The following is a 15,358-nucleotide window of genomic DNA, read 5'->3' as shown; positions in this document are numbered from 1 at the left end:
CAAATGCACTAGCAATTCTTGAATAAACAAATCTGAGACAAACAAGGGATTACTTTTTCCACACAAAACATATTTAACACATGGAACTCACAGCCACAAGGGAGTGTGGAGGCTGAAAGAAACCATGAGTTCAAAAATGGAAAAAATTCTGGAGAAAAAAGGGGTCACTTTATCTGTCCTTTGTTTCATACTATCCATGGGTGGCCACTGCTGGAGGCAGGATACAAGGCTAGAAACATCTCTGGTTCTGATCCACACTGGTAGTTCTTAGGACAATGTACATCTTTAGCTTGATATTTTCACACTTTTATTAATGGCAAAATTTACTTCACATACTTGCATCTTACTCATAAATACAGCTTTTGTCAAGGAAATTCAATATGATATGTTACCTGTAGAAGTATGGTGTAACAAGAGTTACATTTTCACTTAAACATATACTATAATTAGTGATTAGGACCATCAGAACTGTGAGGAAATAATTCAATTAAACAGATATGCATAAATTTTATTTTAAAAAAGACCAAGAGCTGTCTTCCATTTAAATTTAGTAAATCTCCCTTGCCTTATTGGAGCATCCATCAAAATTATACAAAGCTTACACTTTCTGGTTATAGTATAGGTATATGCGACTGCAGATTATTAGAATTATCCTCAAATAATTTACAGAGGCTTACACTAGGTTACATGAAAAATTAACTATGATTATACAAATACAAAATACACCAGACTGCTGCAATCTTAGAACAGGAAACTGAGGAGCTGACCAAGCCAGGGAACAGCTACCAAAGGCTTATTGCAAATATTTTTAGCATCCTTAAGGATCACGCCTTTAAATATGAGCAATATGTACAACAAGAACTCAATTCTGCTCCTAGATATGTGCACACGCGTAACTGCTCTTCTTATCTGGATGGTCTGTGGTGCACACCTCACGGACCCAAGTTTCAGTTTCTTTGCCAACGAGTATCAGGTACCAAGGAACAGTTATGTCCTCAACAGTAGGGTACAGAGCTGCAACTAATCTTTAAGTGCTGCATTTCTGCTTGATTTGTATGATTGCTTTCACGTGTATGTGCGTACTCAGCAACATTTTGTCAAGTTGTGAATCCTCTCACCATAGGATACTTGAAGTCAAGTTCACAGGTGCGTGCATATACACACTATTCCCACTTCACAGTGCCAGAGGCTATTCAGATGTACTTATTAGAAAAGAACCCCTGTGTGGGAAGTTCTGTTCGGTTAATAAATGAATAGCTCAGATTCTAGTAAAACACTGGGCGAAAATACATTATCGTAGTAAGTACACAGAAATCCCTGTACACTTAAGCGTATAGCAAGACAAAACCAAGTTTAACATTGAGCAAGTGTCCTGATTTTCTTTGCACATCCTCAGTTTCTGAAATAATGGTTAAATAACTAAGTACTGGCATTTACGAGAATACAATCATTTCAGCATGTATTGTACTGTAAATCTGGAAACAAATACTTAGACACTTTAAGCACGGGGTGCTTTTGGTTGCTAAGGCCATGATTCTGTAATGAAATGCATACAGTACACCCACTTGATCCTCACAAATCTCAATGGGATGCTACACTGTATGATTGTCCTGTGATGAATCCTTCTTTTAAGCACTTGCAAGATCAGGAGAAACAACTCCTCCTGAAAAGAATGATAAACCATCACAATTTACATAAAGTAGAATTTGTTAGTTAAAGCTGAAGTGTCCCATGGGAGTAGTTCTGTTGATAAAGCTATACAACAAAGATTACAGAGTGCAGGAGCCCACCTGACACAAAAAACCTCACTTGCCTAATCCCCATAGTTCTTTGTAGGCAATTAGTATGCCACTACTCTTCTCACTTCTATGAAAACTGCTAGAAATACACTAAGTTGCGGATTTAAAAAAAAAATAAAAAAAAAAGTTGCAGAGTGAATAAGGATATGAGACACAAAGTTCTCAACTGTATTTTCAGATACACTGGGCCCTTAATGCAGACAGCCCTGCCACACTAAACGTACATTAAGTACTTAATTATGAGTGGAGAACCAGAAGGCATGTATAAGTGAAACCTGTACCACAATAATAGAACACCATACTGCAGAGAAATCTTTCAGACATCCAGAGAACTTTCTGGTCTAAAAGATTCTCTTTTGTTTTTGTTCAATAGACCAAAGATGAAAGATCTCCTGAGGTCACTGATGTTCAATCAAATTACAGTATAAATATAATAACACTGCCAGCATCCCTTATTTCACTTGAACACTATGCATTTTTTTTAAAGTGTTTAACCTTCATACTCAAGTCCATAAATTGAAGGCTCTGTATAATTTCCTACCTTACAGGAAATATATATGTTATATATATATTCCTTATAGGAAATATATATGTTCCTCATACACAGGGCATAAATTTTCCCTACGCCATTCAAGAAATAACTGTGTAAAAACAGCACTATTAAGTTGGCATGGTTAGGCACTCAAGATTTCAAAAGTCATGGTCAGCACACAAAGTTGTCCTCCCTGTGCATACACGTAGGGTCAGAGTCCTTACCTACACGGACCAACTTTCCTGTCCCCTTCTGCTCTGAAGGTCAGAGGCAAACATGAACAAGGGGATCCTAGTTCAAGTCCAGGGCATTGTGAAAGGCTTCTTAGCATCCTTCCAGTTTTAAAGAAATGGTGGCTGCGGGAGGAATTCTCTAGGGCATTTCCGCTCAGACAGACTTAATGCCTTCTTGAACAATCTGGGTTAGCCTTAAAAAAGACACACATATATGCGTTCCTTTCCTTTCAAGTCAACAGAGAAGAAGGAAGGATACACCTTCCTTTTTCCCTGCCTCTTTAGGATAGAAAGAGCCTAATCTTTTTCCATGGGTACCAAGCTCTGTCACTCTATTTATTTGATCCCAAAAACAGAGCTACCTGGGGAAAGCAATGGATGATGCGCTGCCATGATGGGAATTAGTGAAACAGAAAAATACAAGACATTTTGTCTATGCTCTGCAACCTCTGAAGACTTTCTCATTTTGAGTTATAAGACTCCAGTGAAGTCCTGTAGCACTCTGACACTCAAACTATAGTCAGCCACTTGCCTCATAATGTTTCATAGAAAATATGTTAAAGGCAATGGTTAATATATACACTTTAAAACAGAAAATACATACAGAAGTTTTAGATTGTTTTAGGACTGTAGAAAGTGTGGGTTCTACCTGCATTATTTTTTTAATTCGTATTCTACACAATTAACTTGCTGGGTACTATCTTGTTTGACTGAATGGCACGAAGGCAGAAGAGGCTACTCAGGGAAAGCAGACAGTCCCTCAGTGAAGAAAGTTGGGAAAGATCTTATTTGGGAAATTTCTACCTGCTGGGCTCCAGCCAGGCCAGTAGACTGGCCTGCTCAGGTTTCAGCCAATTATCAAAATAACATTAAGCTGTGAAAGACAGCAAAGGAAGGAAACAGACAGCTGGAAGGAAGCATCAGGACTGCCTTCCTCTTCCAGACCAGCAACAGGGTATTCAGCATTGTGCAGACCTTACCCATAACTGGCCAAAAAACACTCAAGTTCAGGTAAGATCCAGCTGGACATGCCTTCTGACATTTTCTCTGATGGCTTTGATGATTAAGCAGTGCTTTGTGGTAAAGACACTGCTTTTCAGCTGTCCAGAGGCTTTCTGGGTGCTGAACCCAGCTGAGGGATTTGTTGTATTACAGCTGATCAATACAGACCTTTCACACTAAGACCAAATCTGAGTGACCAGAGATCCCTCCCTGCAAATTAATAGTAGTAACAACTAAGTCAAAAGAAGAGAGAACTTTACAGGGACTAAAAGTCTAAAGTGCAACTTCCCTTGTACCCAAAAGTTCTGGATACAGTTTCATTGTAAGTTGAACTTTTATTTACTGTACAATGATATCCAGCTGCATAGGACATTTTGATATCTGTTACCAAGTATCTCCAACAACGATGCTAATCTAAGGTAAAAGAAGCTGTGCAAATACTGCCGTTAAATATGAACATAGTTCTTAAAAATAAATATCCACTAGGGAAAAACCTGTGCTCTCAAAAACAATTTCTAGTCATTTCATAAAAGGAAATCAACACTCAAAGCATATTAAAAGAAACGTAAAAATTCTGACGTTCCAAGTCTTTTACGCTTCATTTTTTAAGAAAAAAATACTGGATGAATTTAATGGCAAAAAAAAATAGATAAGCTTTTTATGCAATCTATCTGGAAAAGATAATTAATTTCTTAACTTTGAATATACACGATTCTTTTAAAGAGCCACACCTGGTTGACTGCTGATAAACTGAAGTTGAGAATAATAAAATTAATTAACCTAACAGAAGCCTCAGCTGATGCATTAGCAACAAGCACAGCCTCATGAACGTTTTGTATTACACTAGATGGAAATTTCACCCAAAATGAAGGAGCAATGAATAATTTGCTTTATCAATATGAAACTTAATGATTAACCTCAGACTCATGATTTGAGCTCATCCTTGGTTTTTGTGGTGGTCCCCCCTGAAAGCGTATCCTTCTCAAGGTTATCTTGTAGATCTGCTGACGTGTTATTTGAAGAATTCTCAGTGTCACATAAATCCTTCTCTATAGTGCCTGAGTGATTTCCACAGACATTGTTCAGATTTTCATCATCCTTTTTGGAATGAGAAGCATCCTTTCTGTCTGAAGTATTGTAAACTTGTTCTGATTTTGAAAGTTGACTGGTATCAGTATCACCATTCTTTTCACTGTTCTGCCTAACAGTATCACAGTTCATTTCTTGTTCATCCTGGTCATTTTCTTCCCCATTTTTTGTGAGTTCTACCTTTCTTTCTTCAGTTGTTTTACCAGCTGAGCTTCCGCTTGCCAATGTATTCTTAGGCTCTTTTGGTTTCTTATGCTTAGAAATATAACTATTGTGAATAGAAATTGGAGATGCTGGCTTTTTATTTGTTTTGCTTCCCTCTGACTTCTGTTTTCGCGGGGGTCCCCAGATAAAATGCTCTGAGGGCATATAATGTTGCTGGGCAAATCTCAGGAGTTTCCTCCTTTCTCTTCGGTCTCTAATAGTATACACAAAATATTCTAGAGCACTTTGCTTAATGTTGGGAATGGTATCTTCCACAAGAGCTTCATGGAGAATAAATTTTACTAGGGGAGATTTGAAACTCTCATATCCAAGCTCACCAAGACTTTTCAGAATTCGAGTGATTCTCAAGTAGTTGTGTTGAGACCTTTGGAAGAAAAGGGTGAAAAAATTCCATTGAATCAGAAAAAACCCACCACCTTACAGATACAGAACTGGAACTGCAACTCCTCATTCTTTTTTATCACTCCTAGTTTGTACTTCAGGCTTCCTGTACTTTAATTTCTCACAGCTGCTGAAGCTTGTTAGCACCCCCTTTGCTAGGATGTTGTGAGTGAAAATTAGTGTCTGTAAAATACACTGAGGCAACAGGCTGAAAAAAAACATAAAAGCAAAGTATGTACTGATTTTCATTTCTTCTGTTGTATGTATTCTTTCTGAGGAGAAAACCCAGTCACTTTATAAAATATGGGGGTTTTGTAGTGTATTGCAGTAATACAGCTACAGAAGAGGATTCATTGCACTTTACCTATTAAAAAGCTGGGTCTCCAGTCTAGACTAGCTACCTGCACTTCTAATACAGTTGGTGCTGGAAGAAAAACAGGCACCTCTGGAAAGCAAGTACCACTGTCGTAAGAAGTGTCTAAGATAAACAGAATTAACTATCTTCTGGAAGTGCTTGTGAAGAGCTCTTTCCCTCATAAAGTATACCTAAGTAAACAGTAAAACTTAAATGCCTAAATTTTAGAAGGCTAAAATTACGTAAAAAGAGTCTCAATTCCCAACTTAAAACTGTGTAGCTCCTCACTGGTGAGAATATAGGAATTACAGTGTAAAAACGATCAGTGAGTAACATCTTGGCTTCCTGAAACCGTGTTTTATCTGTTGCCTGAGTCTGAGTCCACACCCATATTGGCTCATATAATATTTAAGTAAAGTTAATAACAAATTATTCCCATTATTCACCCGTAATTATCCATCAGCAATTGTACCTACAAACTTTCATTTGGATGGGAGAACAAAACACTGCAAGAAAACAATCTTCAGCTCTAAGGTCAGAGGTATTACAAAAGCGATCGCAACATTTGAAAAGTGATTTTGACACAATTAATCCGCATGGGACAAAATTCAGTGCAAACTTATGCTCTACACAATGCCAATGAAAAAGCGACACATGCTATTTGCAGAAAGCTGGGCTCAAGTTTGACTTAATGCATGCCTACATCTCTCCACTTTGCAATGAAAAAGTATTAAATGCATAATATTTCATGTTTTGAGGAGGGAGTGAAATCTTCTTGTTTAGCTTCCATACAGGTGTGGAGAAATTGATTTTTCTCAAGAAAAAATGTGTATACAAAGATAAGCAACTTTCTTTCCAACTGAGAAGCAGGGCTTTGGGATCAGGTGAAAATGTCCTCAGTAGAATGACAAACAAACTCATTTGGAACTGAGATCTTCAGCACCATCTGAAGTTTTATTTTCAGGGAATTCAATGATGTCAGTTAGACTGGTAATGGGTGAGAAGCAGAATCAAAAAAAAGGGGAAGGAAGAACATACACATACAGACACAGACCAGGCATTGCATATTTCTTTTTTTCTTTTTCCTGGCAATCTTTGGAAAATATATCTTCCCTTTCTCTAGAAAACAAAAGGCTAAAGAGATTCTATGGCAACTCCAGAGAGTAGAGTGCATGTCATTACTTACTCATTCAAATGTTGAAATCTTTCTTGCCAGTTAGCAGCTCGTGCTACATTTCCAGTTTTATCAATTAGTTTTATTCCAAAAAACTCCAACATCATTTTGTAAGCCAGAAGGAACCTTCTAATTGCTTCTTTTGTTTTCTTGAATTCCTAATAAACAAAGAATATGTCCAAAATTCTAAGTGGCACTAAAGCAAGTATTTCTGCATTGTATAAAACAACTCTACATAACAAAAAGCAGGTATGTATCAAAATTAATGTGATGGTTTGTATTGAGCTCAATTTGTATTACCTCAATTTCATATGTTGTTAATTCCTTAGCATAGAAGTTCAGGCCTTGTTCCCTCAGTGGGAAAAGCCTGTTAAAAGAAAAAGGGCATTATGGCTCACAGTATATGAACACTTAGTCAAAATAATGTTTTGAAACAGAAATAGGTAGTAAGTGACCAACCACTGTATGTAAGTGTGGTTATGTTCCAGTTTTTCATAGTCTCCTTTCCATTTATTTAGGACTTCTTCAATATAAACCCCTGCATAAAAATAATTTGAAAACTGTTAGGTAGCCATCAAAACCAGCATTCACCTACATAAAGTACAAGCCATGTTAACATAATGACAGCATACATGCTCTAATTCTCTTGCACATACTATGTGAAATAAGGTCTATTACAGCCATAAATAAATTTCTTTTAATTTAAAATTAATATAGTTACTAAAACTTAATAAGAGATTTATTGAATTTCAATATAAACAAAACCAACTGGCTTATACTGAGTTAGTTACTGGCAGAGGGTACGAGACAATAACCTCTGTAAAACATACTTCCCCAGAAGTTCTCCTAAATCCCTTTATCACACTGACTGGTAATTAGCAAACCACTCACATAAAATATTGCATGGTGAGTCACCTGTCCTAGCTTTAAGATGACAAAATGCTGCACATACATACATATATAAAAAAAATAAAATATATACATGTACACATATATAATCTTAGTAGAAGAAAGCCTCAACTCTTTAAGAAATCTCCCATTCCAGGAATCTCTCCAGATACAAATAACATTACAATTGGAAAATCTTTTACAATTAGCTGTGACCAAGTCTTGCTGCCATTGTTATGAGTTTGACCTTGGGTTCTCAGGTCACGCTCAAAAATAAGAATTTCAGCTTTTAGTGATCTCAAAACAGTTGTGGAGTTCAGTCATTTCCTCTTGGAAAGACACAGCAATAGAAAAAAGGGGACAAAGTACATGTAAAAGGAAATTAATCATTCTTCACACTGAGACCATGCTCATGATATTTAGTGATGGGCCAGGGCACTTTTCCAGGCACTGCACAAATACACAAAGTACATAAAAGGATGTTAATTGTTCCAAAACCTGAACCATCTCTTTCCATGAATGAACGCTCAATGTTAGTCTGTTTCTACTCTGAAACCAACAAGTTTTACCACTGCCGCACCACCTCTCCCAAAGTCAAATAGCACAGGAATGGCCTAATAAGCCCAAAGCCGCACACAGATAGTCTCCTATGATAGGAGAGAAAGATCTCTCTTTGTCCCTCCAGTGAAAATTTCCGCTTGGGTGTCAATGACAAAAGAGAACTCATTTGGTACTTTTCTTCAAGAAATGGAAAAAGCGGCCAGTCAAAGGAACTGCTAAGAGCATGGGGTTTCCAGTGCAGGCAAGGCTGGAAAAGGACCTTGCAAGGAGGACCTCCCGCCATCACCACACTGTATCCAACCTAAATTTCAAGTATTGGAAAACTTGATAATCAGGCCACCTCCGACTCAGAACCACAAGCTAAATCTGTAGGTTATGAAATTACAGAACTAGTATTGCACTAGAAATGTCTTATTTTAGTAACATTCCTCAGTAGTTACCTAACATGGTAGCTTTGACTCCCTCTGAATACTCTCAGAGATCCCCAGACTTCGGTCAAGGTGGTACTGCTCTTTCCTACTCTCAATAAAAACTTCTACATAACTAGAGCTCATAGCCATATCAACGCTTCCGCCTCCATGGCCTATCAGCTACCTTTGACACTAGCAACTGTGGTTTTCTCCTAAAATATTAAGAGAAATTTTATTTTTTACAAATTTTAGGGGGGAAGCCCTCCTCTGGCTTTCATGACTATCTCTTCTTGTGATCAATCCTCTTAAATTGCTTCTTCATTTTACACTTTAAAGGATCCTTCCCTCCCTCCCCCCAACCTTTTCTGGCTCTGTTTTAGGTTCAGGTGGTCCTCAGGTTCACATGGATCTCAGTGCCCTTCGCTTTCTTTCTGTATCTGTTCTGTGTAATGTCTCCTAAATTTGCTACCTCTGTACCAGTAATTCACAGATATAACTCTTCTTCCAGTCAAGCTAAGAACACAGTCTTCAGCATCTGCCTGTGGATATTGAGATAAAGTTCAAGATGATTAAAACAAAGGTCTTATCTTTCTTTCACAGAACCTGACTTGTCTTCTCACTTGCTAAGGATATTATCACTATCTTGCCTATAAACAGCTCATCTTCAAACTTCCTATATGTGCATCTTTACATCCTTCTATATAACATGTCTTCCCATCCAGCTTCCCATCAGAACTTTGACGTTTTGCATCTCAACATCTTATTTTCTGACCTTGAGAAGTGCCCTCTTGTCATGCTTATATCTACCCTGAATGCTGCTGGTAAGATCATGTTTCTAGACTGCAGCTTTTTTATATTGCCTCTTTTTTTTTCTTTTCTTTGCATTCTTCCATTGTGAAGCCCTTTTCTGTAACATCAGACAAAAGCTATACACCTTCACTTCCAAAGCCTTTTGTGACCTGTCCCTTCCTACCTTATCAGAAACCATTTGTTGCTATGAGACTGATCCTGCCTCAATGGCAGCCTCCACTTCTCACTTCTTCTGTACTCCCATGTGCACTTCGGTATTTCCTCCCAAGCTGCTTTCATGCTGAGAGGATCTTTCTGCAAATACCTTCAAAGTAACCTCCTCATCATTCTTTTAAAACTCTAAAAAGCTTATTTTTGGCCCGCAAAATTTTTTGCGGCTAAGCTCTCGTGTGCCGAGACTCCCGTCTACCATTCTAAGACTAGTTTATTGCCTCTTGCTTCACCATCTGTCTGCAACCCTCTTGTCTCCCATACTTTGCTTGCAAACTCTCTAGAGCAGGGTTTGTCCTCTTTCAGCTCGTCCTGTGTTTGTGCAGAACCTTTCATACGAGGTTCCTGCTCCTCTACTAGAACCATTAGGCACTTTGAGAAATTATTTTATTATCATTAGTATAATAATCACACATGAGGTAGTTACAACACATTCTTTTTCCCTTACACAATGCTAGGGATAACACCCATATCCTTGCCGCTCCTATTTAAGCAGCAAGAGTTTGTGCAGCATAGTGGAGCAACTTTATCTTTCTTTAATAAGAGGCAGAGCCACTACTGTAAAACAGTGGTACAAACAACACCCTGTATTACACCATGCTGAAAATGCATGAGAAAAGCATTACCTCCCTAGGCAGAAAGCGAACTCTGGTTTAAGCAAAACCTGCTTCCATGTTATCAACATTACTCCAACATGGGAGGTTCAAGTCATACAGTATATAACTAAACACTTTTAATTTGCCAGCACCACAATTATCACTACAGTTTCACTTTGTTACTATTACTAGTAAACATTCTTTTGTTATCACTATTATTGCCACAGATTACTCACCATCAGGTTTAAAAGGGATTTTATTTTTGTAAAAGCGGAGATTACACAAGTCATTTTGATATCGAAGATCTTTAAAGTTCTGCTGAAAGAAAGCAAATAGGACATTATCAGCCTACAAACACCTATCAAGAATATCCAGAAAGTGATACTGTGCTCTCTGAATAAATGAAGGACAAAAAAATTTCACAGTTTCACGAAAACTGGAAATCACTTAGAATTACTCATGCACTTAATGATTCAGTTTAAGGATCTGCAAGTTCCTTCTGGCTGTTACCTTTTCCTACTGAGGCAGAAGTTAGAGCAGCAAGCAAAACAGCACCTTGACTCTGGTGTCAAGGAACTTCCAAGATGCAAATAACAGTAAGTCCAAACTCTCCTCTACCATCTTTGATGTTCAAGGCACAAGCCTTCTTCTGGGCTCCTACTGCTGTTCCCAGCTGTCCTGGTTTCAGCTGGGAGAGAGTTAATTTTCTTTCTAGTGATTGCTGTGTTTCAGTGTTTATACTATTCAAGGAGTTTTTTCAGCTTCCCACAGAAACTGAGAAGGAGCCTAGACAGAAAAATGGAATATTCCGCCCCGTAGACATCATGCCCATATATAAATGGGGGTGGGCTGCGGAGCGGGGATCCGCAATCACTGCTCAGGTCGAGTTGGGCAACCAATTCACCGGGCAGTGAGAGTGACATGCATCTTGTATATTCTTTTACCATTATTATTATTGGTGTTATTTTCCTTTTCCATTATTGTTCCATTAAACTGTCTTTACCTCAACCCACAAGTTTGCAGGTTTTTTTTCCTTTGCCCTTCTCTTCTTCCGCTTCTTGGCAGGGGGAAAGGGGGAGTGAGCGAGCAGCTGCATGGTCCTAGTTGCTGGCTGGGGGTAAACCATGACAACACCTAATGTGTTTGCATGTACACGTGGGATGAAAAGATGTTGCACTAGTTTCAGTCTTGTCCCACTGGCATGTGTTGGGCCTCTGCATCAGCTTTTTGATTCTTCTCACTTCTCATGTTTATTAGGGACCATAAAGGCTTAGAAAAGTTTGGGTTGTGTGCTATCTTCTACTAAAAAGGCAATTTCAAACCATAAAATATTCTTACTGGATACTGGTGTCGGTACTTGTATAAATCTCTTGCTGCATAGAAGCTTCTCTTTGGCTTGGCTGTCAGCTCAGTTCCATCACCACTCTGGAACAGTTAGAAAGTAGATAATAACCATATACAAACACACTAAATAATGAATTTGTGCAATATTAAAATAATTATTTTTCATTATGGATTTCAAGAATGTAAATGTACGGAAGTGTATGTATTTGCCTACTGTTTGGTCAAACACTGAAAATCTCCCTGCTGAATACTTAACACCACACAATTTAAACCTAAATTAAAAAATAAAATAAAATACAAAAGCAAGACTATGAAGTGTCCTTCTAAGGAGATTAAATTTTATTTAAATCAACAGGCTGATCATCATTTCCAAATGCAAGACTTCAAAGTAACTTAGCAAGTGCTAGCACAAGATGAAAGGAGTAATCAAACATGAAAATGCAGAGACACTACTCATTTTGATCAGGAAATCATACTATTTGCATACTATGACTATTTGTCATGTGTAAATTGACTTAATTGCTGTCATTGCATCCTGGGGAAGAAAACGAGCAGCCATGAACAAGCTAAACTGCAGTTCTGATACCTTGAACCATTTTATGTTATTTTTTTCTCAGAACTTAAATTTAAAGCCTAGTAAGAAGAACCACTAAACCCCAAAACAAAGGCCTGCTTAGAGAAAATATATGTGTACAAGAATTTGTACTGGCCCCTAGCTGTTTGGGAGCTGTGACCTGAGACAAGCAGAGCCCATCAAAGTCAATGGAAATAATCCTACTGACTTTAGAGAATACTTGAAAAAGCTGCATGCACTTATAAAAAAAAACAAAAAAAAAAAAACCAAAACAAAAAAACAAACAGAAAATGAAGCTTTAGTGTACAGAGACTTCAACTTGCTACCAACAACTTTATTTTCTTTGCAATTTCTTTATAACTGCAGCAAAGACTTTTGTATTCTCCAATCTCATAAAATAAGTCTCTACACTAAACCAAAGGCCAAACGGGAAAAAAAAATAATTCATTCCACTCCTTGCAATACACATGTAATAGGTTAAAATCAAGCCTAAAAAGGAAGTTCCCTGTGACCACACTGGACATTAGCCTTTATTATTGCCCAGTCTCTTGCTTACCAGTGGCATATTAATGACACACAAGTATCTGTTTTCATCTGTCCCTTCCAAATCTAACCATTCTATGATTCTGTGGTTCCTTTTGCAAGACCAGCTTTGACCGTACCTATAGTCAAAACATGATTACTTGAACAAGCAACACCCCTTGACACTCGGCTATCAGGCATTAGTATCACCACTGCAGAAAAGGGAGAAATGCTTATGCTTAATTTTGCACAGTTTTTGAAACAAGTGTAAACGTAATAAATCTAAGAGGCTAAAAAAAAAAAAAAAAGAACTAGCCAGTCCACCCTGCATTCAACTCTAACTCCAGCAAAATTCCTGGCAAAGCAACCCTTTCTTACTTCAGGGTCGGCAATTTCAAAGGTTCTTAAAAGACAGAAACTTGCTCTGAAAATTCCTTACCTCGGACCCGCCAAGGAGTCACAAATCCCTTGCCACGCGTGATCTAACACTTTGATTTTTTTTAACACACTTAATTAAGAGGCCAAGTTCAAGACCAGGTTTAAGTTAAAGCAGAACCTCCTTAAGAAACAGCAGCAGCGGGACTGACAACGACTCCAAGGCCTCGATTTCCTACCGGGAGTAGGTTACAGTAATGGAGGGGGGAGGGGGGGAGGGGGCGGGCGGAGAGAGAAACCGGCTCGCTTCTACTTCAGCGACAGAGCTGGCTAATCACAGCCCACTCCTTATGCCACGGGAAGGTCTCCCCGCCACGGTCCCTGAAGCCGCCGGCAGCCGCCCGGGCCCCTGCTGCGGCCCGCAGAGCGGGGAGGGCGGCAGGCAGCGGGGCTGCCCCGGCGCGGGGGGCTCGGCTGGGCTCCGGGCAGCGCAGCGGGGCAGCAGCAGGCGAGCCCGGCCCGGTTCGGCCCAGCTCCGCAGAGCAGAGACACCGGCGCAAAGCGCCGCCCCACGCCCGGCCTCCACCGGCCTGCCGGTGGTACGGCCTCCGGGCCCGCCGGGCAGGGCGAGGCGAGGCGGGATCGCGGCCGGTGCTGGAGGTACCTGCTCGACGATGTTGGCGTCCGCCTCTGCCCGCTCCCCTTTCTCCAGCGGCGGCGGGGGCTCCTGGGGCCGGCAGTCTGTGGCGAGCGACTGGGCCGGCTCTTCCCCGCCTCCCGCCGCGGCGCACACCCCCTCCTGCCGCCGCGGTTCCCCGCCGGGCTCCGCCGCCGCCTCGGGCTCCGAGTCGGTCTCCCAGGTGGAGTCGCAGTCCTCCACCGTGGTGGGCTCCTTGAAGCTGACCCCGCTTAGCAGGCTGCCCATCAGGCAGGGCAGGGTAGGGGAGGGCCAGGACCGGGCCCGCCGCCGCTGCCGCCGCCAGGAGGCTGCGGAGGCCGACGGCTGGGAGCGGCCGCGGGCTGCCTACGGCTGCGGCATGGCGGGGCGGGGCGGCGGCGGCTGGGGCTGCTCCCTCGCCTGGCCCCAGCCCACGGACACGCGTAGAGGCGGAGCTGGAGGCACCCCGATTTCCACAGGAGACGCGCACGCCCCACCGCGCCCGTTGCGACCAGCGCGCCCAGCCCTGCGGCAGGGACATGCGCGGGGTCCCAGCGCCAGCCGCCGACCCGGACACCAGTCGGCCGGGGGATGGTGCCGAGGGGCTGGGGCGGCCGGGGAGAAACCCGCTCTCTCGACAGGAAGTTGTCGGAAATGTCCCGTCCGAGGAGGTGCAACCCGAGGAGATTCCACCTCGGTGTCCCCTAAAGGGTTAGGAGAAAAGCAAGTGGGTGCGGATGTTTGTTGAGAAGAGCAGGGGTGGCAGCTGCCGCAGAGCAGTGGCCTGTGAAGGAGATGCTCATTTGGCGACAGAAGCAGTCGTGTTGGCAGCAGACTGCGGGCACGGGTTGTCCACTAGACATGGGAAGGGTTGCAGTGAGGTGGACTTCCAGGAATATACAGGTGCCAGAGGAGACAGGAACAGTCGGGGCAATAGTGTGGTACCCAGCCAGTTTCAGCTGCTCGTAAAACCCCTGAGAGTTTGGGGATAAAACTGACATGATACTCAAGGATGGATTTGGCAGTGTCAGTGTATTGTATTTGAATAGGGTATGCCTTTTGAAACACTGCCTGGAATGAAAACCTGATGAGCTGAATGTTTAGCACATTGTTCCAGTGGCTGCACCCTCATGATTAAAAATGTGTTCTTTTTTTCTAAACTGAGTTTTGTTCACACTCGCAGATTTCTGTCTTTTCCTTAAAGAGCTCTTTGTATGAGAACTTCTGTGGTGTCCAGTATATTGACTGCTCCTAAAGATATGCACTATCATCAAGTCATCTCGGTCTGCTTCTTGGTAAACCAAGCAGGTTGAGCTTCTTCAGCCTCTCACTGAAAATTACTTTCCCCATTCCCTCACTCATTTTTGTGCCCTTTTTCTTTTTTTTTCTGCTGCTGCTTCAGGTTTTAGCATCCTCTTCAAGTGCAGATACATTTTAACTGGCTGTCAGGATCACCAGTGTAGAGAAGATATAATCTATATATTCTTGTTTCCCAACCCAGTCTTTATGAACTGAAAGATCATTTTAACTCAAGTTCCCACAGCATCATGCTTAGATGCATTCGTATCGCTCTCACGCATAACCCTCCTTCAGGTTCATTTCAAGTGTATGAGCTGTACA

The 15,358-nt window shown here is 41.1% G+C and overlaps 1 protein-coding gene across 1 annotated transcript; it reads right to left on the bottom strand.

Annotated features, from left to right (window-relative positions):
• Positions 1-300: 300 nt before the first annotated feature.
• On the bottom strand, positions 301-14,005 carry OGFRL1 (opioid growth factor receptor like 1). The gene is made up of 7 exons (XM_074153545.1): positions 13,745-14,005; positions 11,604-11,690; positions 10,502-10,583; positions 7,250-7,328; positions 7,091-7,157; positions 6,803-6,948; positions 301-5,244 (listed from the first exon to the last, which is right to left on the bottom strand). The coding sequence occupies exons 1-7, from the start codon at positions 14,003-14,005 to the stop codon at positions 4,491-4,493; spliced, it is 1,476 nt and encodes a 491-aa protein (XP_074009646.1). The 3' UTR covers positions 301-4,490.
• Between the last annotated feature and the right edge of the window lie 1,353 nt (positions 14,006-15,358).

This window comes from Numenius arquata, chromosome 9 (assembly GCF_964106895.1).
Source record: "Numenius arquata chromosome 9, bNumArq3.hap1.1, whole genome shotgun sequence".
NCBI lineage: Eukaryota > Metazoa > Chordata > Aves > Charadriiformes > Scolopacidae > Numenius > Numenius arquata.
This window is presented reverse-complemented; position numbering and strand designations above follow the sequence as displayed.

Excerpts from the sequence above, each read along its gene's own strand:
- OGFRL1 (XM_074153545.1), bottom strand. The coding sequence starts at position 14,005 with ATGGGCAGCCTGCTAAGCGGGGTCAGCTTCAAGGAGCCCACCACGGTG. Across the intron at positions 10,584-11,603 it reads AGTACCGACACCAGTATCCA|CAGAACTTTAAAGATCTTCG; the intron begins GTAAGAATATTT and ends GCTTTCTTTCAG. Across the intron at positions 7,329-10,501 it reads AATCCCTTTTAAACCTGATG|GGGTTTATATTGAAGAAGTC; the intron begins GTGAGTAATCTG and ends ATTTTTATGCAG.